The sequence below is a fragment of the Desmodus rotundus genome, chromosome 3 (genome assembly GCF_022682495.2).
Source record: "Desmodus rotundus isolate HL8 chromosome 3, HLdesRot8A.1, whole genome shotgun sequence".
Classification (NCBI taxonomy): domain Eukaryota; kingdom Metazoa; phylum Chordata; class Mammalia; order Chiroptera; family Phyllostomidae; genus Desmodus; species Desmodus rotundus.
The window spans coordinates 89,063,540-89,086,823 of NC_071389.1; the positions used below are offsets into that span (position 1 = coordinate 89,063,540).

Consider the following 23,284-nt stretch of genomic DNA (forward strand, 5'->3'; position numbering starts at 1 on the left):
ACCTAATGTGCTCCAGTTCTGGGATCTTACAGTTTTAGTTTCAAGTGGAACAAATCTAGTATATAAACCTATATAAAGGATATTGGAAATGTCTTGGAATTTTTTGATAACTTGTCTTGAAAGATTATGAATGTTAACACTTCTAAAAAGTACTACATTTTAGGCTAAACTTCTAACACCATTATGGAAAGATACCACCAAGCAAAATAATGCCATGCCTCCAATTTCTGGAACAAAATTTAAGGGTAGTTCTGCCCTTTTAACTCCTGAAGTTTCTGCCCAGAAAACAGGTACCTGCTTTCTGTTGATTTACATAGAAAAAAATATTTTGGGAAAGGCAGTTTGAAGTAAATAAAACACTTGTCATATATGTTGAAGAAAGTGTGAAGATATGATTTTTCTTCTCTTGAATAATCTCATTGGCAAAAGACGGGATAATTATGTTTTAATTTTACTTTAACATTTGAGATCAGCTTGTACATAAGAATTGCTGGTTCTCCTTTTTTAAAGAGGCAAGAAACTCAAATGATCACTTGCTAGCAGAGGCTGGTAAACTTTTCCTGTCAAGGCCTGGGTAGTAAATATTATTTTGCTTTTTGGTCCCGATTGTTTCTGCCGCATCTGTTTAACTCTGCAGTGGTTGCGCAAAATCAGCCACGGACAAGATGCAAACCAATGAGCATGGCTGTGTTTTCATAAAACTTTAATTCTAAAACTACATGGCAGAAGGGCCTGAGGGGTCACAGTTTGCCAGCCCTTGACCTCTAAGGTATCTTAACCCCCACTGAATTTTATTAAAACTATTTGCATCTTTTAAAGGTTTCGTTCACCTTCATCGTTCTTCAGCTTAGCACATTGCCAGGCAGAGAATGGCTCTAAGTAAGCAGAACTGACGACCTCTTAGCATGGCTGTGGCTGGCAGAAAAGAAGTAAGGGAGAGAGACAAGCAGAGAGGAAAATGAGCATTAGAGAATAAGAGGAAATAGGGGAGTAGAACTAAGAGAGAGAAGAAGGAGAGGGGTTACAGGCTGGGGCAGTAGAATTCTTGCCCATGAATTTGGGGCCAGATGGGCAGCTATGAAAGGTGCTGATCTGAACTGGCTATTTATTTTATGTTCAGAGCTACAAACCTGATAACCACACATACCATGAGAGATACAGTCAAGTTTTTTTTGTTGTTGTTTCAGTAGGTACTGTGTACCCCCTTTTTTTGGTGGTGAAATTTCATATATAAAGGGATAGTGAAATGTTAGTGCCTAAAGTTACTTCTTAGTCTGTTTATTCCCTTGAAACTGTTCTCTCTAATACTCAGAACTGCAAAGTCCCCACCCATTGAGCAGTCTCTCTTCATTGGAGCACTCAGAAGTTGAAGAAAATTTATCTAAGGTACTCTTTAATTGTTGGGTTTTTATCTGATTTTCAAGGATTAATGTTATATTTGCATAATGTACTGTTTATTCCTTAAGGGATAATACAATGTTTTTTATTTTGATACAAATACATATATCTGTGGCCTGTTTTTTACTTTTTTTAAGACTGTGAACCAAGAGCTATTGATGAAAAGTGCTAACCTCAAACATAAACTGGAAAATCTGGAAGACAGAGGTGAGAGAAGTCGATACTCTTTTTGCAGAGTAAAGCAAAATTAATTGGATTTTGCAGGCTGGGTAGTTATTCAGATTGCAGCAGATAAACTCACTTTACAGAATGACAATTGCCAGGCCCTGGAGAGAGCAGCTTGACCAGCTCCAAATGTGCACGAAGGTCAGGGGAGGGACAGGGGGCTTCACTCAGGAACAAGAGTGTCTTCACATCAAGCATATAACTTGGGGACCCTAATCCCATTAACCAGCACACCTCCTTTTTGGCCTCAGAGAAGAGTTTAGTGGGGGAACTTACAGTTTATCACAAATGCTTCAAAAAGTTGTATGCCAAGTTATGAAAACTTCCAAATTCACTTTTCACAGTAACAGTAATATGCAGGTTTCCAGGCTAATTCACGATGTGGTGAATGAGCTCAGTGCCTAACCACTGTTTAGGGTGTTTGTGAACTGTGTGTGTTTTTCCTTACGTTTTAAATTAAATTTTAGGAAGATTCAAATAGTTATGACTTATGTGCAGAATGTTTAGTATATCAACACAACAAACATCTGCGAACTACCATACAGTTTAAGAACATTATTATTTCCAAATCCCGGTACGCTCCACCCCAAGCCATCCCCAATACTTCCCCTCTCTCGGGGGCGCATTAAGTTTAGTTTTGCATTTGATTCCACTGCTTTTATTGTTTTCACTTTCACACTATGAAGAATATGACACATTCAGGAGAGAACACAGAACATGTATACAGTATAAAGAGTGATTCTAAGGTGAACACATATGTAACCGCAACTCAGAGTGAGAAGTGGGACCCCATCACTGACTTAGGGTCCCCAGCACAGGGCCCTGCCCTGTTTGTTCCCTTTGTCCCTCACAGAGGCAATGGCAGTCCTGACTTGTGGAAACACTTCTGTCGCTTTTCTTCATAATTTTACTTTCTTTGTGTGCATCCCTAATAATATGTAGTCTGTATTTGATTTGAAATTTAAACAAATGGCATCATACTGTGTATATCTGATGCAGTTTGTACTTTTGCTCATAATCATTTGTAAGATCCATTTATGCTGATGCATGTAGGTGAAGTATATTCTCATCACAATACAGCATTCGGTTGCATGAGTACACCATTATCTATTTATTCATTCTAGTACTGCGCAGTCTTTGAATTGTTTACAGTTTTAGTTGTTAGAAATAGTGCCACGATGAAAATCATGTACATTTAGTTCATCATGCAGGTAGAGAAAAATGTTTGCTAGGTGTTTTTTAGAAATAGAATTGCTGGACCACAGAGTATATAATAATCTTTTAACAGTTTTAAAGGTGTAAAACATTTTCCAAAGTGATTGTATCAATTTGCTCTCTTACCATCTGTGTATGAGAGTTCTGCTGCTTCACTTTCTTGCCATCACTTGGAATTTAAAATTTTTGATGTGTGTGTATACATGTATGTTTACGTATATATTGAAGTTTTAATTAGAATATCCCTGATAAAATTTAAGCATCATCTTATATGTTTATTAGCTATTTGAATTTCCTTTTTTGGGTAGTGTCTAAACATGTCTTGCCGATTTGCCAAGAGGATTGTCTTTCTATAAATTCCTAGGAATTCCTCCTATACTCTGGACTTGGTTATGTGTTTTATAAATATCTTCTTCCATGTCATGGTGTATCTTCTTCTACTTTGTGGTTTGCACTTCTCACTCTGCATGATGCTGTCCGTGTATGTCTTTATGACTTCTTTTTCAAAAAATGAAAGTTTTTAACTTTAATGAATTCCACATTATTTATCTTTTCTCTATAGTTAGTACATTTTTAGTCTTGAGAAATTCTTCCCTATCAAAAGTGAAAGATATTCTCATATACTATTTTCTATATTATATACATTTAATGCTATACATTTCTAAGTACTATTCTAGGTGAATCCCACCCATTGTAATGTATATTTGTTCTTATTTATTTTAAAAGTTTTTCTGTTTTTTCTTTTAAAAGTTTTTAATTAAAGTATTGGGGTGACATTGGTTAATATGTCATATAGGTTTCAAGTGTACATTTTTATGATTCAAGATCTGTACATTGCACTGTGTGCCCACCACCTACAGTCAAACCATCTTCCGTCACCATATATTAGGCTCCCTCCACTCCCCACCACTCCACTACCCTTCCCGCCAGTAACCAGCACACTGCTGTCTATGTCCACTAGTTTCAGTTTTATATCCCACATATGAATGAAATCATATGGTTCTTAGCTTTTTCTGACTCACTGCTTTCACTTACCATAATATTCTCAAGATCCATCCATGCCATTGCAAATGGCAGTATTAGGTTAAATGAAAAGTTCATTTGTTTTTTTCTGTAAGATGGCTATAGTAGTGCTTAGTTGTCTTTAACTTCATTTGAAACAATTTCGTTAGATTGTATTGTGACAACTGGTATATCAGCATGCATTAAAAAAACCTTATCTCAAAATTGGTGAATATTTGTGCAGCCATTTTAATATTGAATATGGGAGAAAATATGCAACATTTTTGGCATATTATGCTTTATTATTTCAAGAGGGGTAAAAATGCAACTGAAATGCAAAAAAAGATTTGTGCAGTTTCTGGAGAAGGTGCTATAACTGGTCAAACATGTCGAAAGTGGTTTGCAAAATTTCATGCTGGAGATTTATCACTGGATGATGCTCAACAGTTGGGTAGATCAGTTGAAGTTGATTATAATCAAATTGAAACATTAATTGAGAACAATCAATGTTATACTATGTGGGAGATAGCCAACATACTCAAAATAGCCACATCAATAAAATTATTGGTGAAAATGAAAACTATGTCTTTTGGAAGTCTCAGCCACAGCAATCAGATAAAGAGAAGAAATAAATTTAGTTGCTTAATAAATCAAGTTGCTTAATCATTGATATATTCACCAACTATACCTAGCAGTCTGGTGTGAGCTCTACAGGGTAGGGTGACACAGATTGCTGCAGGTGGGGCAATTGCTTCCTCTCAGGCTGATGTTACTTGGAGGGGAATTCTCTGCTGGAGAGAGATGCCTTCTGCAGTATGGGGAATGACTCAGCACAGGGATCCTGGCAGCTCATCCCTCTGCTTTCTCACCAGAGCCACCAATCCCAGACTCTCTTCACACAACTCTAGTTCACTCTGCCTTCCTTCCGCTGGATCCCAAAGTGTGGGGCTGCAAACAGAAAATTTTGTGTTGGCCCTCAAGAGGCTCCCTGTTTCTCTAGCTGTCTCTCCCTGGTGGACAGAAACTGCAATGCTTTTCACACCCGTATGTTATTTGGGTTTCTTTCCCAGTTCTGGTGCTTAGGGTGGGGGCCCAGCTTGGGGTCTTGATCTGACACTTCTAAAGGGGAGCCCGCCTGTGACTAAAATACCCCTCCAGAACTTCATCTGCTGCCTGCAGGAGCCCCACCAGCCCTCTCACACCTCCACACTCCCTACCAGTCTTGTTGTGGTGGGGTGGTTTCTTCTGTCTGTCCTTCGATATAAGGCTTCTCCCTCCAGCTAGTGTTCAGTTTGCTATTCAGGATGATTTTTCTTTAATTTAGTTATAATTCCAGTTTGGTCCTGAGAGGTGGTTAGTGTCGCTCCCACTCATTCATTCCTCTGCCATCTTGGTTAGTTATCATGTTTGAGATGCCTTTAATTTCAGAAATGATGTGTTTACTGTTTGTGTTCATTTGGAGATGTTTCGTGTATGTAGTTTTGGGATTTTTGTTTTTGTTTTTGTTTTTTTGGAGACTGGGGAAGGGAGGGAGAAAGTGAAGGAGAGAAAGAAACATGATTGTGACAGAGAAACATCAACATATGGTTTCCTCACATATACACCCCTCCTGGGGATCAAACCCACAAATCAGCCATGTACCTTGACTGGGAATGAAACCTGCGAACTTTTGTTTGTGGTATGTTGCCAACTAAGCCACTCTAGCCAGGGCTATATATGGAGTTTTAACCCCTTTATGAGAATGTCAAAATGTCCCGATTAAAAGAGGCATATAGTTAATGTGGAAACAACACTGAGCCGATGGCATGACTATTCTGTAACAAATGTGTACTCCTAATCCTTTTACCTTTTTCATCCATCCCCTCAACCCCCTCCCATCTGGCAACTGTCCATATGTTCTCTGTATATATGAGTCTGTTTCTGTTCTGCTTGTTTGTTTTTTTAGATTCAATTGTTGATAGATTATGTATTTATTGCCATTTTGTTGTTCAAATTTTTTGTCTCTTTTTTTTCTTTTTCTTCTTAAAGAAGACCCTTTAATATTCTATACAATACTGGTTTGGTGATTGTGGACTCCTTTAGCTTTTTCTTGTCTGGGAAATTCTTTGTCCTTAGATTCTAAATAATAGCTTTGCTGGGCAAAGTAATCTTGGTTGTAGGTCCTTGCTTTTCATTACTTTGAGTATTGCTTACCAACTCTGCGGGCCAAAAATCATCTGACAGTCTTATGGGAACTCCCTTGTAGGTAATGAACTGCTTTTCTCTTGCTGCTTTTAGATTTTCTCTTTGCCTTTAAACTTTGGCATTTTGATTGTGAGTCTTGGTGTGAGCCTCTTTTGGTTCATCTTGTTTGGGACTCTCTGTGCTTCCTGGACTTTTATATCTATTTCCTTCACTGGTTAGGGACATTTTTGTCTTTATTTTTTCAAATAGGTTTTCAATTTCTTGCTCTATTTTCCTTCTGGCACCCCTATGATGTGAATGTTGGTATGCTTGAAGTTGTCCCAGAGGCTCCTTACACTGTCCTCATTTGGGGGGACTCTTTTTTCTTTTTGCTGCTCTGATTGGGTGTTTTTCACTTCCTTATATTCCAAATTGCTAATTTGATTCTCAGTTTCATCTACTCTACTGCTGATTTCTTGTGAATTACTGTGTTTTTCCGACTATAAGATGCACCCCCCTCAAATTTGGGAGGAAAATGGGGGTGCGTCTTATAGTCCGAATGTAGCTTACATTTACATTGGTGAAATACTATGTTATTTATGTTATTAAATATTTTACCACATTTTTTGCTTTAAAATTTTTTTCCTATTTTCCTCTAAAATCTAGGTGCATCTTATGGTCTGAAAAATACAGTATTCTTTGTTTTAGTTAGTGTATCCTTCATTTCTGATTGGTTATTTTTTATGCTGTTAAAGTTTTTACTAAGTTAATTGAGCATCCTTATAACCAGTGGTTTGAACTCTGCATCTAGTACATTGCTTGTCTCCATTTTGTATAGTTCTTTTTCTAGAGTTTTGTTCTTTCACTTGGGATATGTTACTTTGTCTCCTCATTTTGGAGGTCTCCAAGTTTGTTTCTATGTATTAGGTAGAGCTGCTATGTCTCCCAGACTTGGTAGAGTGGCCTAATGTAGTAGATGTCCTGTAGGGTCCAGTGGCACAGCCTCCACTATCATCTAAGCTGGGTACTCGAGTGTGCCCTGTGTGGGCTGTGTACACCCTCCTCTTGTAGTTTAACCTTGATTGCTGTTGGCACATCAATGGGAGGAATTTACCACCAGACAAATCAACTGCAAGGACTGGCTGTGAGCACTGATCACTGAGGACGATCAGCTGTGCAGGGGGCCCCTCCACAGAGCAGGACTTACTTCAGCAGGGCTCTGGTGCCCATGGGGTTTGCCCTTTTAGTGTATTGCTTGTGGAAGTGGTTGGATAGTGGTGCTCTGATGTGGTCCGAAGCTATCAGCTGACTATGGGGCCTCCTGGGAGGTGCAGGCCAAGGTCAGCTACTGCCTGAAGGAACACCCAGCATGAGCTACAGAGAAATCTGCAGATGGCTGCTACTTGTGCTGGGCTCAGAAGTGCCCAGTTGAGGGCAAGCTGTTAACCAAGGCCAGCTGCTGCCAGTGCTGGGCCTGGGGCCACTTAGTGAAAGGTATGGGGTTCACTGAGGACAGATGTTGCTTGTTTAAGAGATTTTAGGGACATCTGAAGAATGAGTTGTGACAAGCCATTCGTATTGAAAAGCCACTGGAAACAGCTTGGGTGGAGATGAAGGTTGGGTGGGGTAGAGCCTCCGAGAATCACCAGGGTAGGGAAAACAGTGTGAGTCAGGTTGATGGAATCTCATGGTACCTGTCTGTGAAATCTGTGAGAGGAGCGTTCAGCAAAGGAACAGTGGCCTCTGCTAGCACTTTTATTTTGGAGAAAAATGCCCCCAACTCTTGCCCTGATGCGGGATAATTCAGTTCCTCTGCATATGTCCCTGGTGCCTTTCAAGTTGCTGCCCCAACTCGAGCTCAGAGGGAGTGAGTCTGAGTAAGTCTGTGCATGGGTCCTTTAAGAGGTACTTCCTGGGACTCCAAAAGCCCTTTGTCTCCCTCAACCACAATTCCTGCTGGATTTTACAGCCAGAAGTTATGGGGACTTCCCTTCCTGGCACTGGAGCCTTGGGTTAGGGGGCCTGATGTAGGGTTGGGTTCCCTTGCTTCTCAGGGGGGACTTTTGTAGCCGAGATATCCCTTCTGATTTTGATCCACCATACGTGGGTGTAGGACCAGCCCATTCCGCGTCTCTGCTTTCTTATCAGTCTCCATGTGGCTTCTTTAATTCTGTAGTTGTAGGACTTCCATTCAGCCAGATTTCAAGCAATTCTGAATGATGGTTGTTCTGTAGTTGTAATTTTGATGTGGTCTGGGAGTAAGCAAGTACCATATTTACCAACACCCCCATCTTGACTGGAAGTTAAGATGTCATTTCTTAGGTTGTAGAGGCTTGGATATTCTGCAGCATTTATTCATTTGTTTGGTCTATAAATGCCTATTGAATGTCTACTATGTGCGAGCCATTTTACGTGTTAGACATTCTAGGGCAGCAGTCGCCAACAACTTTGGCACCAGGGACCATTTTTGTGGAAGACAGTTTTTCCACAAATGGGGGATGAGTCAAGCACATTACATTCAAGCTCACCTTTGCTGTGTGGCCTGGTTCCTAACAGGCCTGGAATGATACCAGTCTGTAGCCCAGAGGATGGGGAGCCCCTGTTCTAGAGAACAAAACGGACACAATGCCTGACCTCACTGGAGCTTACCTTCTAGTGGGGGAGAAATAACACACACACAAAATAAAACATGTAGTATATTCTATTGCGATAAAGGCTAAGAAAAAATCAGGAAAGGGGATTAAAAGTTGGGAGATGGTATTAAGTGTTGTGATAAAGGCTACGAAAAAATTAATTACAGAAGAAGTTTAAACGTTGGGAGGGGGGTATTGAAATTTAAGTTGGATGGCCATAGGAAAAATTAGTGCAGAAATGTGGGGAAAGGACTCAAGTTGGATGAACAGCAAGGGCAAAGGTCTTTAGGTTAAAACGTGTCTGGGGTGTCTGAGGAAGTTCAAGGAGACTAGGGTAGAAGAGCAGAGTGGAGAAAGAGAAACTTTCTTCTTTGCTTCTCTGTTGTTTGCCCACCATAGCGCACAACTCCTTGCACATAGAATATTAAAAAATGTTTAAGCATATTAATGAAATTAGATTCCAAAACTTTCAAAGGGAAAACCAATAGTGGTTAGCTGGATATGTGAGGAGAAGGGGGAAAAGCAGATGACTTACCAGAGAAGTGTGTGCATAGGGACTATGTGTGTGGTGGGAAAGAAAGTGGTTAGGATGCAGAGGAACAGAAAAGAGAAGGTTCAAGATGGAGATGTTGAGTAGGTAATTGGAAACACAACTTTGCTACCTAGGAGAGCTCAGGGAAGAGAGGTATTTGACAGATGACAGCTGGAGGTATGGGATTGATGAGATCCTCCAGGGTCATGGTGTAGGAATTCAGGTGTGGACGAAGCCATGGTGTGGGAATGCAGAAACAGATATGGATTCATTTTGTAGGCAGACTTTCAGGCCTTGGTAACAGAAGTGAAGTAGATGGTAAAGAAAAGCAAGAGTCAGGTGAATGCTAGTGCACTGTTGACAATGGTGGTGACATTGATAAAAATCAGGAGGGCCTGGATGGGGTAAAAGTGAATATCAGAATAGAAAATACTTAGTAAATGCCGAGTTGAAAAGAGAATCTATTTTTAAGTCTCATAAACTGAAGCCTTCAAAGTCACTTGAGCTAGTGAGGAGCCAAAATGACCTTATTTATAAGGTAGCCCTTATTACAACTCTGAAGCTCCAGTGTTACCAGCAGGTGGCGCACTCCATAGAGTGATCAGATGAGCTTCCAAAACCCATTTGCCTGGAAACCTTTCTACTTTGCCATTAAGCCTGGAGCCTGGGAAATTTTTTTTTTTTTTCCTGGGTTGGGAGGGGGTGTTTGATGCCGATCATTACTGCTTTTTGTTTGAGTCAGTCCGTACCTTGATAAGCAGAGTGGTGTTCCTAAATGGTACAGAACTCATCAAAGGGAGGCCTATTCCCATGTGTCCTTTTTAGGCATCATTAGACTTAGTGCTTTGATACTTGTTGAATGTGTCAAATAATAAGTAGTTAGTAACAGGACACAACTTTCACTTGCTGCTTATCAAGATTAGATATTAACTGGCAAAAAGAGGACAAGATAAACTTGGGACAAAATAAATGTGTGCGTGGTTATTAACATGTGCTTACTTACCTTTAGAGACATCAGATGGTAGTTTTGCTAAGTGGAAGCAGTCAAAATTGGAAGAAGATGATGCTCCAGGATCCCCTTTCTCAGTGACAGAAGAAACAAACTTGTCAGGTAACATTAAGCACCCAGCCAGCCAGTCAAGCAAGAGTGGGACAAAGTGTGACTGAATGTAGCAATATGAATGACAAGAGTTACAGTCTGAAGTTTATAGCAGCCACAAAAACCTAAAACCTAAGCATTCTCTCCTTTCAGAGACAAGTAAATTGTTGCATAAATTACAGATAAAAGTGAGCACATCCCCTACTAGCCTTTTGGTTTCTGCCACTTAACTCTTTGTGGCAATTTTCAGGGCCAAAGGTTCCTAAACTTACAGGTCACTGCTTTAGTTGATAGTTATTAACTAAATTTTTGTGTTGTATATTTTTACTCTAAAGCAATGAAGGAGAATGACCTGAGATGGTTTATAGGTGGGGTTAGCCTTCTGGATGAGTGATGCCACTACATTTTGAACCAAAAGGCTCCAAGAAGGCATACTGGGAAGCCCAGAGGTGCTAGGGGGTGGTAGTTAAGAGCCAGGCGGCCCGGGTTCCAATCCTGAAGCAATTGGTGTGAGCTTGCACACCAATTATTTGATCTCCCTACTAAATGTGGACAGTAACAGTGCCTACTTCACATGGTTTTTAAGAGGATTAAAGAAGTTGACACATGTAAGTCCCTTAGAATGGTGTCAGACCCCTCATGTGCCCTAATGAAACTTCTGCTATCCATAAGTTGTTATGCCAGCGTTTCCCTTACAGCAGGGGTGTCAAACTCATATTCACCAGAGGCCATATCAGCCTCGTGGTTGCCTTCAAAGGGCCAAAATAATTTGAGGACTGTATAAATGTAACTACTTCTTAACTGGTAAGGAGTTGAAATTACATTCGGCCCTTTGAAGGCAACTGCGAGGCTGATGTGGCCCTTGGTGAAAATGAGTTTGACACCCCTGTCTTATAGAAATGCCCTACCCACCACGTCCTCCTTAAAACTCCTTACGACACCGCAGCCTGCTTCTTAGACATAATACCAATTGCACTGATTTAAAGTGCTGGGAAAGTTTGAATTAAATGGGCACTTGCTAGAGAGTGAAGTTCGATGGGAAGCAACATGAAGTGCCTTCTGCAAGGACTCTTGGCTTGAGTGGCCTTGTTGGCCTCAGTCAGAGTCAGCCCTGCTGCGGTCACCACCAGGCAGCTGTGCAGCTTGGTGGATTGAATTTGCGCTTCTGCCTGCGTGTGCATCCTCAGGTCAGCTAATGGACTGAGCACATCTACGTCAAGCACTTTATTAATTTTACTTCATGTTTTATTTTTATTGTTCAGAAGGCATTTCTCCTCCACCCCTGGCAGTTGTGCCAGAGAACTTGAATAGTTCTTCTGTTATCACAACCTTTGAAAACTTCACTAGAGAACTGAAAAGAAAATATGAGGTAATGATCCGCTAACAACGAAAAGTTAGGCTGTGATGAGTTTAAAGTAATAGGTTCATATTATTTATTAATCCCATTGTCTTTCATGTGTGAAAGTGTTCCTGAGTGTTTTGGGAAGGTAGATTGGTCTTAGCTGTGGTCACTGACTTTAGAGCTTTTGTGAATTGTGGTTTGTATTTATAAGACAGCTAATTCATGCTCATTTGCTACCATGAGACCAGATGGACTATATGGAAATCAGACTCTTGGTCTGGTTTCATTGATAGCATTCTAGACAGCTGAACTACTAGGAGGCAATGATTTGGTCACGATGATAGACAAAGAGGAGTGGGGTGGAGGCATGTGGATAACAGAGGTGTCTGGGACAGAGATGGAGTTAGGCTTTGGGTGGGTGTTGAGCAGAGTGGTAGCTTCTCTTCGTGACACTGCACATACAGGCTGTCCCCAAACTTTTATCTGCCAGATGAATTTTAGAACCAGTTCAGTGCCCCCTTTTGTCCTATTTTTATATATCCCTAGAGTTATTTAATAGCACATTTGAGAGAACTATCTTACCCTAACATACAGTCATATACCTAAGTTGAAAGATCTCTAATGTCTCATTTTTTGCAGTACAATGTAAGCCAGTTTATAATGGAGATTTGTACGTGATATGCAATATGTGTAGCAATAGTATGAATGTGAGCTTTTCTATTTTAGCTTATTGTTCTTTATTGGTACTGACCCGGAGGTAATGCATGGAAGGTGTATAGCATGGAACCTTATCACTATTCTCTAGCCGCAATGTTTGCAATGGATATGATATGCTGTCAGCATCTTTTTAGTACAAAGCCTGCACTCAATTTGTGTGGCTATGGTTAACCCAAATGTGACCCTTTTTATTGTTGTTATGGTTCAGCTTAGGTACAGGAGGAGTACACTTTATTCAAAATATGTGAAGCAAGCACCAAGTTGCCTAATAAAAATTTTAAACCAGATACATCACTGCAGGTAAGTGCATAAAAGTTCAAAACAAGTTCATAAAAGTGTGATCGCTTACACACATTTGTCTCCTGACCACTGTGCTGGCCTGTGAGGAGCTGAAGCCAGGCAGATGTGAGGTCTGATACGTGGCTTAACCCTTGCAGGGGTGTGATTCTTCACTCATAAGATGGGGGTTGAACTAAAGGCCTTCCTTAAGCCTCTGTATCGTCTTCCATTATATGATTCTAAGATACTATTCTTAAAAAATCCATAATCCAATTGTGAAGACAGGGTAGGTGTGCATATATATATAAAAGATGCTGGATGAGTGATATGTGGTATAGACATACAGTGGATATTAGTCAGCCTTAAAAAGGAGTGAAATTCTGATACAGGCTATGATATTGATGAACTGTGAGGCCATTACGCTAAGTGTAATATATATAAAAAGACAATTACTATATGATTCCACTTATATCATGTACCTAGAATAGGCAAATTCATACAGATGGAAGGTAGAATAGAGGTCACCAGCAGCGGGGGGAGTAGGAAACAGGTAGTTGTTTACTCAATGCAGGGTTTTTGTTTGGGACAATGGGAAAGTTTTGGAAATGGGTGGTGGTGATGGTAGCACAACATTGCGAATGGCCTCATCACGCTACCGAATGGTACACCTAAAATGGTTAAAAGGGTAAATTTTGTGTTGTGTACATTTTGCCACAATAGAAAATACTACACACTCATGCACAGGAAATGCACATGTGTGCGCACACACGTACCCCTATCACCATGTAGCAAGACGCACAAGGGCGCTGAGATTTCAGAGAGGCGTGAAGGATGAGAAATGTGAGGGCATGAAAGGTGGGTTTCTGTAGTGACTGGAGTTAATCCAGAGTGATTACAATGGAAGTGTTTCTGCAGTGAGGGCTGGGAAATGAAGGTTTGGATGGTATAGGGAAAACGAGTATAGAGATCGTGTTTGTTGGAGAGAATGGCCTTAAACGAAGGTGGGGAAGATAGTGATGGCAGGTGGGTTTGCTTAATTGAAGTAGAAAGTTTCCTAGGGTGGGTTACATCATGGGAATAGAAATTTATAACTGTTTTCAAACATTTATACATGTACTTGCCATTTGATTCTTAAAACAAGCCCGAGGAGGACTTTGGACTTCTGGAACTTCCATTATCTTCTAGGGGCATACATTTATTCACTTTTTGTTTGGCACATGCCCGTGAACATGCCAGGCGCCAGGTCTGTGCCACAGGCAAGAGTGCAGGGGAGGGAACGTCAAGAGCGTCTTGCCTTTGTGGAATTTCTGCATGACGGAGAAGACAGACAAGAAGCAAGCACACAAACAATCAGTTTATATGGTGGTTAGACACCATAGTAAGTGTTAGAAATTTCAGAACTAAAACGGAGAGATGGAAAAAGTTTGTTAGCCAATTTCAGCTGTTAGAGCCAGCTTACTCAAGAAAAGGGGTGCAAGTGGAAGGTAGGAAGCATCAGGGAGCCGTGGTTGGTGGTACAGTGGCTTCTAGCCCAGGTCTGGTATTGGCCCCCTTTTCCCTGGCATTATTTCTCCTTTGCTCTCTGCAAATTATGGATTGAAATACCAGCTTTCTCAGGGCTTCTGTTGAAAGGGTAAAATCAAAGTTTGCAGTTAAGTTTCAGGGGGTGAGGATGGGCTGGCAGGGAGGGGAGGGAAGAGAAGAAAGATGTGAATTCTTAAAAACAAGAAACATCTAGAGTCAAACATGAAGTATCCTTGCAATAAGAGGATTAATCAAGAGTGTATTTTGTCACAGCCAAGCAGCCCCAGTGAAATCTGTTGCTTTTGCATTTACAGACTGAATATACTAGAGCAGTTTCACAATTTTGTTCTTCAAGAGCTGACCAATCTTGAGAAGGATTTTCAGGCTCTGAAACACCTTGAGAAAGATGTTCTGGTAAGTTCTTTTTGTTTACAACATTCTCTGTGACTTTCAAGAATCTGTTCCAGGGTAGAATAACTGCTTACTGCCTAAACACACCTATTACTCAATTTTAGGAATTTCTGGGGAAACAGGCTGATGATCTGAAGTCATTCTGTGACCTGCAGATGATCAGGTAATTTTTTAAAGTATTTTTCCTAGAAGTATCTCAGTTGAATGTGAGCTGATGCTTTAGCTAGAGTATGGGGGTTGATGTTGGTAGAACTTCACGTAAGGAGCTAAATGGCTACTTCTTTTTAAACCAGCTGCTCCTGTGGTACTGCCTGAGTGTGGTACCTAGAGGGATAAATTTTCAAAAGCAGAAACAGGATCATCCAAATTTCAGTGTTTGTGATTCAAATTGTTTTTATTTTTAAGCAGTATTTAAAAAAATTAAAATCAGTAGATTTTCAGCAAAAGATTTAGATTTGTGAGTAAACAGTTGATTTTCAGTTATATACTGACTTGTGTTCTTCATACAACATACTCTATCAAGAACACACATATATATGTATAAAACAACAAATGGGCTTATCCCATCCCACATTCTGAGGCTGCTGCTTCTATCCATTGGGAGTCCCATTCTCTGGAGTGTAGGGAGTGGTTGTAGTAGAGGGCAGAGTCCTGCACTCCTCTGCTTCTGCCCTGGGAGGAATTCTAGTGTTTTCTTCCAGCTTGAACTATCAAAAGGGATCCCTACGTATACTTGCAATGGCTAAAGCTTTATCTCCCAGTTGAGAATCAGCTTCTGTCACAGAAATCTAAGTCAAATGGTTTTAGGATGGATATTATTCTTTTTGCACCATATTATTTCAAACAGCAACACTTTTGAAATTTGGGTTACCACTCCTCTGTTATTCCATTTAACACAATTAATAATAATGCCAGTATTGACTATAGATTTTCAAAATTCTAGTGCATGCACATCTCCCTCCATGCACCCTTATTTAATAATTAAAGGCAATATGCTTTTAAAGCCTCTTTAGTGAATGCCCCAGATTGTGAATGGTTCTCAAACTTCTTGGAACTGGTACCTCTTAAACTTTTACTTAAAAAAATTCGGAGAGAGAACCAAGATGGCGGCGTAGGTAGACACACTGTGCCTCCTCGCACAACCAGAACTGACAGAAAATCGAACGGCAAGGAAGTCCGACACCAAGGAGATAAAAAATAAACATTCATCCAGACTGGTAGGAGGGGAGGAGATGGGCAGCCAGGGTGGAGAGGACTCGCGTTGCCATGACAGTACTGAGACTGGCGGAGTGTTGGATCAACGGGGCAGGCAGTCCAACCACTAGCAGACCCTGCGGCCCCACATTCACGCACAGATAAACCTAGAGGGCCGGACTCAGAGTGGAGGAGAACAGGGCAGGCAGAGAGGTGGGTAGCACCCCGCGGCCCCACATTCATGCACAGATAAACTGGACAAACGGTGGGGAGCAAAGCAGACTGAGGAACCCAGGGCTCCAACGGGAGGAAATAAAGCCTCAAACCTCTGATTGAAAATCCCCATGGGGGTTGGGGTGGCAGCAGGAGAGACTCCCAGCCTCACAGGAAAGGTCGTTGGAGAGACCCACAGGGGCCTAGAGCATGCACAAGCCCTCCCACTCGGGAACTGGCACCAGAGGGGCCCAATTTGATTGTGGGGAGCAGAGGGAGTGACTTAATTCTGGTGGAGAGGGGAGCGGGCGCCATTGCTCTCTCTCGGCCCCTCTCCCACTTACAGCATCACAGAGTAGCGACCAGCGTTACCCTGCCCCGGTGAACACCTAAGGCTCTGCCCCTTTAAGTAACAGACTTGCCAAGAGAAAAAAAAAATGGCCCAAATGACAAAACATTTCAAAGCTCCAGAAAAAATACAACTAAGCAAGGAAGAGATAGCCAACCTATCGGATGCACAGTTCAAAACACTGGTTATCAAGATGCTCACAGAATTGGTTGAATCTGTTTGAAAACCAGATGAAAAAATGAAGCCTATGCCAAGAGAAACAAAGGAAAATGTACAGGGAACCAATAGTGATGTGAAGGAAACTGGGACTCAAATCAACAGTTTGGACCAGAAGGAAGAAAGAAACATCCAACCAGAAAAGAATGAAGAAACAAGAATTCAAACAAATGAGGAGAGGCTTAGGAACCTCCAGGACATCTTTAAATGTTCCAACATCTGAATTATAGGGGTGCCAGAAGGAGAAGAGGAAGAACAAAAAATTGAAAACTTATTTGAACAAACAATGAAGAACTTCCCTCATCTGGCAAAGGAAATAGACTTCAGGAAGTCCAGGAAGCTCAGAGAGTCCCAAAGAAGCTGGACCCAAGGAGGAACACACCAAGGCACATCATAATTACATTACCTAAGATTAAACAGGAGAGAATCTTAGAAGCAGCAAGAGAAAAGGAGACAGTTACCTACAAAGGACTTTCCATAAAACTGTCAGCTGATTTCTCCAAAGAGACCTTACTGGCAAGAAGGGACTGGCAAGAAGTATTCCAAGTCATGAAAGGCAAGGACCTACATCCAAGATTACTCTATCCAGCAAAGTGATCATTTAGAATGGAAGGGCAGATAAAGTGCTTCTCAGATAAGGTCAAGTTAAAGGAGTTCATCATCACCAAGCCCTTATTATATGAAATGTTAAAGGGATTTATCCAAGAAAAAGAAGATAAAAAATAGGAACAGTAAAAATGACAGCAAACTCAGTTATTAACGACCACACCTGAAACAAAAACAAGAGCAAACTAGGCAAACAACTAGAACAGGAACAGAACCATAGAGATGGAGATCACATGGAGGGTTGTCAATAGGGGAGTGAGAGGGGGAGAGGGGGGGAAAGGTACAGAGAATAAGTAGCATAGATAATAGGTGGAAAATAGACAGGGGGAGGGTAAGAATAGTGTAGGAAATGTAGAAGCCAAAGAACTTATAAGTATGACCCATGGATGTGAACTATGGTGGGGGGAGTGTGGGAGGGAGGGGGTGGGCGGGATGGAGTGAGGGGGGGGAAATGGGACAACTGTAATAGCATAATTAATAAATATATTTAAAAAATTTAAGTATAATTTTCATTTAATTTTTTTCCAGAGAACTTTTCTTCCATCTTTAAGGACTTATCTCCTTATATGGGCTATGGTGGAGGTTGCCCACAGGTCTAAATCGGGGTGGGGGTGTTTGGTCATTCTGGGCTTCACGAGCATGATTCCTGTCTACCTTGCTGTGAACAGCACATTCACACAGTAATGTAGTTTCACATACAGCTTGGGAAGCACCTAGGCATCGAAGACACTCACTTCAGAAATGTCCCTAATAGCTTCAGCCTCTAATGTATTTCCAGTGATGAGCTTCTTAATGGCCTTGCCCTTGGGCACACATAGGGTACAGCTGGTGCGGCGAATGAGCTGCGTATGTCTGTGGCCCTTTATGGCATAACAGTTGTTCCTTCTTTTCTTGGTCATCTCAGAAGAGAAGACCCAAGAGAGGCTTAAACTTTTAAAATTTATTGAGAATCCCCAAAGAGCTTTTGATTTATGGGTTACAGCCTGGAAAATTTTTCATATTAAAAATCAAGACTGAGATTTAAAACATGTATTTATTTAAAAATAGCAAATAAATCTGTATATATTGATGTAAGTAATAGATTTTTATGAAAAATAACCAGACTTTTCAAAACAGGGAATGTGAGAACAGTAGTACTCTTTTATGTTTTTGCAAATCTGTTTAATGTCTGGCTTAATAGAAGAAAGCTGCGTTCTCATGTCTGCTTCTGAATTCAGTCTGTTGTGATATCACATGTCATGTAACCTCTGGAAAATTCAACTGTATATTTGTGGGAAAGTAAAAATTTAAAAAAAGCAAATATTGTCTTAGTATAGTTACCTTTTTCCAAAATAAATGTTCACCTTACAGAACCAAGGATAGGGGGTCCCTTAAGGGTCCAAAGGTTCACAATTTGGTAACAACTAGTATAAAGCAGCACTGTAATAAGTATTAGAGAAGATTATACCCCCTAGCCTTCTGAAACAGAGAATTTACTTATTTTAACTTAAGCCCACATTTTAGACAACTATTTCATTGATTCATACAGATTACATTGTTAGATATTAATTACCATTTACATTCATCTCCCTTGATAATAGCCCCCTGTGTGAATCTAGAATAAGAACAGAATTTCTTCTAAATATACATATCTCAGAGTTCTGCATTTGTTCTCCTTTTTCCCAAACGCCTAAGGAAACCACCCAGTGGCTTGCAGATGAGAGAGGATAGTGATGCTCTTAGCTGAGTACACTGAGTGTGTACTGGACACCAGGCTCTGGGCTAAGTGCTTGAAGTGCCTATGAGATATAGAGTGTTTAAGTAGCTTGGTAGAGATCCAGTATCTGAATCTGGTCAGGATCTGGTGTCTGTCTTTCTGTCATGTTTGCACATTAGTGTTGGCTTTATACAATTTTCTAGAGAGACAAGAAGGACATTTCTCAAACTAGATCCTGGCACAGTGCTACAGAGGGACTGGAATTCAGTGCTATGAGATGTAGTCATGAAATATCTCTGCACAAGTTCCAGCCAAGATGGAAGTGTAGGTAGATGCATTTCACCTTCTCACACAACCAAAAGAAGGACAACAACAAATTTAAAAACAATAAACAGCCCGAACTGCCAGAAGATCAAACTATATTAAAGTCTGACAACCAAGGAGTTAAAGAAGAAACATTCATCCAGACTGGTAGGAGGGGCGGAGACAGGCAGCCAGAGTGGAGAGGACACACGGCAAGGCAGTGGCTGGTGGACTGGGTATGCAAGGCGACCATTGCTGACTGGGCAGTCCCACATTCCTGTATGGATAAACTGGGAGGATCAATTCAGAACAAGACACACTGCACAATCCAGGGTTCCATTGTGGGGAAAATAATACCTCAGAATTTCTGGCTGTAAAAACCTGTGGGGGTGTGGTGGCAGGAGAAACTGCCAGTCTCTAGAAAGAGGGGGCAAGAGCCAAGCAAGTGGCATTGTTCCCTCTATGACCCCTCCCCCACATACAGCACCACAACACAGCAAAGTGGGTTGTCCTGCCCTGGAGAATACCTACGGCTCTGCCCCTTACAATGTAACAGGTGTGCTGAGACAAAGGAATATGGCCTGAATGAAATAACAGATCAAAACTCTAGAAAAAGATCTAAGTGACAAAGAGACAGCCAACCTATCAGATGCAGAGTTCAAAAACATAGGTAATCAGGATGCTCACAGAAATGATTGAGTGTAGCCTGAAAATAAAGGAAGAAGTGAAGGTTATACAGGTGAAATAAAGAAAAATATACAGGAAACCAACAGTCAAGGGAAGGAAACTGGGACTCAAATCAACGATTTGGAACAAAAGGAAGAAGTAAACATTTAACCAGAACAGAATGAAGAAATGAATTCAAAAAAATGAGGAGAGGCTGAGGAACCTCTGAGACAACTTTAAACACTCCAGCATCCAAATCATAGGGGTGACAGAGGAAGAAGAGGGAGAGCAAGAAACTGAAAACTTAGTTGAAAAAAATGAAAGAAAATGAAAGAAAAATTCCCCAATCTGGCGAAGGAAATAGACCTACATGTCCAGGAGGCTTAGAGAGTCCCAAACAAGTTGGACCCAATGAGGAACACACCAAGACATAACCATAATCAAATTCCCAAAGATTAAAGATAAGGAGAGAATCTTAAATGCAGCAAGAGAAAAGGAGACAGTTACCTACAAAGGAGTGTCCATAAGACCATCAGCTGATTTCTCAAAAGAAACCGTGCAGGCAAGAAGGGTTGGAAAGAAGTATTCCAAGTCATGAAAGGCAAGGACCTACATCCAAGATTACTCTCTCCAGCAAAGCTATCATTTAGAATGGAAGGGCAGATAAAGTGCTTCCCAGATAAAGTCAAGTTAAAGGAGTTCATCATCACCAAACCCTTGTTGTATGAAATGTTAAAGGAACTTATCCAAGAAAAAGAAGAAGATCAAAACTATGACCAGTAAAATGACAACTCACAACTATCAACAACTGACCCTAAAAACAAAAACAAACTAAGCAAACAACTAGAACAGGAACAGAACCACAGAAATGGAGATACATGGAGGGTTATTAGCTGGGAGGAGGAAGGGGGAGAATGAAGGAAAAGGTACAGGGAATAAGAAGCATAATTGGTAGGTACAAAATGGACAGAGAGTGGTTAAGAATAGTATAGGAAATGGAGAAGCGAAAGAACTTATGTGTACAATCCATGGACATGAACTAAGGTGGGGGGGAATGCTGGAGGGAATGGAGGTACCCAGCAGAGGAGGATAAAGGGGAGAAAAAAGAATGGGACAACTGTAATACCATAATCAATAAAATATACTTAAAAAAAAGAAATACTTCTGCACAGGTGAGGACTAGTATTGATAGATGATACAAAAATAGAATCAAGTAAAATATTAATTTCTTATGTCAATATTTTAGATTGACCCTTGACCCCCCTCAGCTAACACTGGTAACATAATCTATGAAATAACTCTATGGTATATGCATATACATATATGTATAATCCTATTTTTAATTGTCTAATGTGAATATAATGAGATGGACCAATTTCTTCCAGGCTTAATGCAATTCAGCCTTCCTGAGGAAAGCTGAAGACCAGTTTTATTATTGCATCCTAGGGTAGGTACAAAGTTTTGCTTTGTTCAGTTGATGTGAATTGGAGTGGGGAAAGCAAACACTGAAAGATACTTTGCCCATATTACAGCTCTTCCACTGAGTTTTCTCCTCTTTCACAATATCTTCCATCTTAGCTATTATCCTTTTGGATCTGGGTCATTCATTCATTCATTCATTCAGTAAATGTTTATAATTGAGTCTTGGTTCTGCATCAAGCACTATGCTAAATAGGGAAATATGGTGGTTAACACACATGCTCCCACCTCCATAAAGGCAAATTCCCTGATGAAATACAGAAAAAAGACAAGTAAACAAAATAATTGCAGGTTTACTTAGTACTTTGAGGGATACTAACCAGGTGCTTTGACAGAGCTAAATGGTGTTAAGTGTCAATTTCAGATAGGATGGTCATCAAAGGTCTCTCTAAGGAAGTGACATTTAAGGTGGTGTTTCAAGAGTAGAAAAAACCTGGACTTGTGAACAGTTTAAAACAACCAGATCAGGTAGGAAGAACTTGACATCTTTGAGGAACTGAAATTTCTTGGATCACGGTGGTGTAAGGGGGTCTATTACTTGAAATCAAGTTGGGAACATGGTCGACCCTCGATGAGGAAAGGCTTCTTTGACCTTCTTGAGGAATTTGAATTTTATACGAAGGGTGAAGGAAAATATGGATGGGTTTTGAGCAAAGGCATTGAGGATGAGGGTAATATAATCTGATGTATATTTTAAGAGAATCATTCTAGCTATTATGTTGAGAATTGATTGGGGAAGGGAAGAATAGAAGAGGGAAAAATGAATGGAAGAAGAAAGCTCAACTGGAGGGCATTGGAGATAGGGAGAAGTGGAGAGATTCCAGATCCATTTTGGAGGTAGAATTATTAAATCACTGATAGATGGAAGGAAGGGGTAGAGGAAGGAGAAATACAGGTGCCTCCCGGACTTCTGTCTTTTAAGAATTAGATGGATGGTGTTACCATCATACAGATAGGGAAGACGTGGGGTGGAAGGAATGTGTGGGTTGAGCAGAAATTAGCATTAATTTGTTAACATTTTAACTTTCAGATGTCTATGCAATCCAAGTTTTGATGTGAACCTGGAATAATGGACACTTTTCCAGGAAAATGCAATTTAACTAAAGAGGCTCCTGAATACATGGAATAACTGGCAGTCATAAAAGAAATAAAGTTGATAAAGAAGTACCCTACAGATGTGTATGGTCCAGATTGCTGCACAGAGGAGTTCTACTGGTTCTTTAAAGAAGAATAACTTTAGTGCTATTCAGGTTGATTGGCACCAGTGAATTCATTATAGGAAATGGCCACATGACTTCCTCCTGGGGAGAGAATGCTCTGACAGGAGGGAAGGCGACACTGAGATATATTTAGCCTCATAAGAGGCATAGGGGGTTCTAAACCCATGTGCTCCTGGGGTTGAGTCAGACTGGCTCTACTCCTCTGTGAGGTCCTCAGGCATCATTTTATCTACTGAGTGAGTTATACTCTATGGCTCAATTTCTCCATTTGAATGTAAGATTTACTCTGTGAGAATAGAGGCTGGACCACATTTATATTCCAACCAAAAATATGAGTGCGTGGCATTTGATAGGTATGAAATAAAAACTGTGTCAGGTGGATGAACAGGATGGATGGTGGATGGGGTGAGGTGAAATGTACTGATGTTCCATTTTTCAGTTGGGGTGCTTTATTGAAGTGATGAACCCAGATTTCACTCTTGCACACCACAAATGTTAGGCTTCTCATTAGCCAGTATTTGTTCTCAGTTGTGATAGGAACCAGGTAATAACCTCCTCTGATTTCTCTCCATTCTTTGTAAAATATTCAAGTTGCTCACTAAACAACAGCAACACCACCAAAAACATAGGACACAATCTCTGCTGCCCATCCACCGCCTGCCAGGGGCCTCCAGCTTGGTAGGATCCATCTACCAAGCCATCTGCATTTGTCCATTAGGCTCACACACGTGCATCCCTCAGGTCAGGCATCCAGCAGGGACCAACCCCATTTCAGCCCTGAGGTAATGTGACCCCAGCCCAA

General features: G+C 40.8%; 1 protein-coding gene across 1 annotated transcript in view; it reads left to right on the forward strand.

Moving 5' to 3' along the window:
- SYCP2L (synaptonemal complex protein 2 like) overlaps positions 1 to 21,221 on the forward strand; it is a 77,929-nt gene extending 56,708 nt beyond the window's left edge. Inside the window, exons 22-30 of the mRNA XM_045189165.2 lie at positions 164 to 290; positions 1,313 to 1,386; positions 1,536 to 1,605; positions 10,178 to 10,279; positions 11,530 to 11,636; positions 12,535 to 12,626; positions 14,444 to 14,543; positions 14,645 to 14,703; positions 21,169 to 21,221. Coding sequence (XP_045045100.2) covers positions 164 to 290; positions 1,313 to 1,386; positions 1,536 to 1,605; positions 10,178 to 10,279; positions 11,530 to 11,636; positions 12,535 to 12,626; positions 14,444 to 14,543; positions 14,645 to 14,703; positions 21,169 to 21,193 — 756 coding nt within the window. The 3' untranslated portion in view covers positions 21,194 to 21,221. The remainder of the gene's footprint in view (positions 1 to 163; positions 291 to 1,312; positions 1,387 to 1,535; positions 1,606 to 10,177; positions 10,280 to 11,529; positions 11,637 to 12,534; positions 12,627 to 14,443; positions 14,544 to 14,644; positions 14,704 to 21,168) is intronic.
- The last annotated feature ends 2,063 nt before the right edge of the window (positions 21,222 to 23,284 follow it).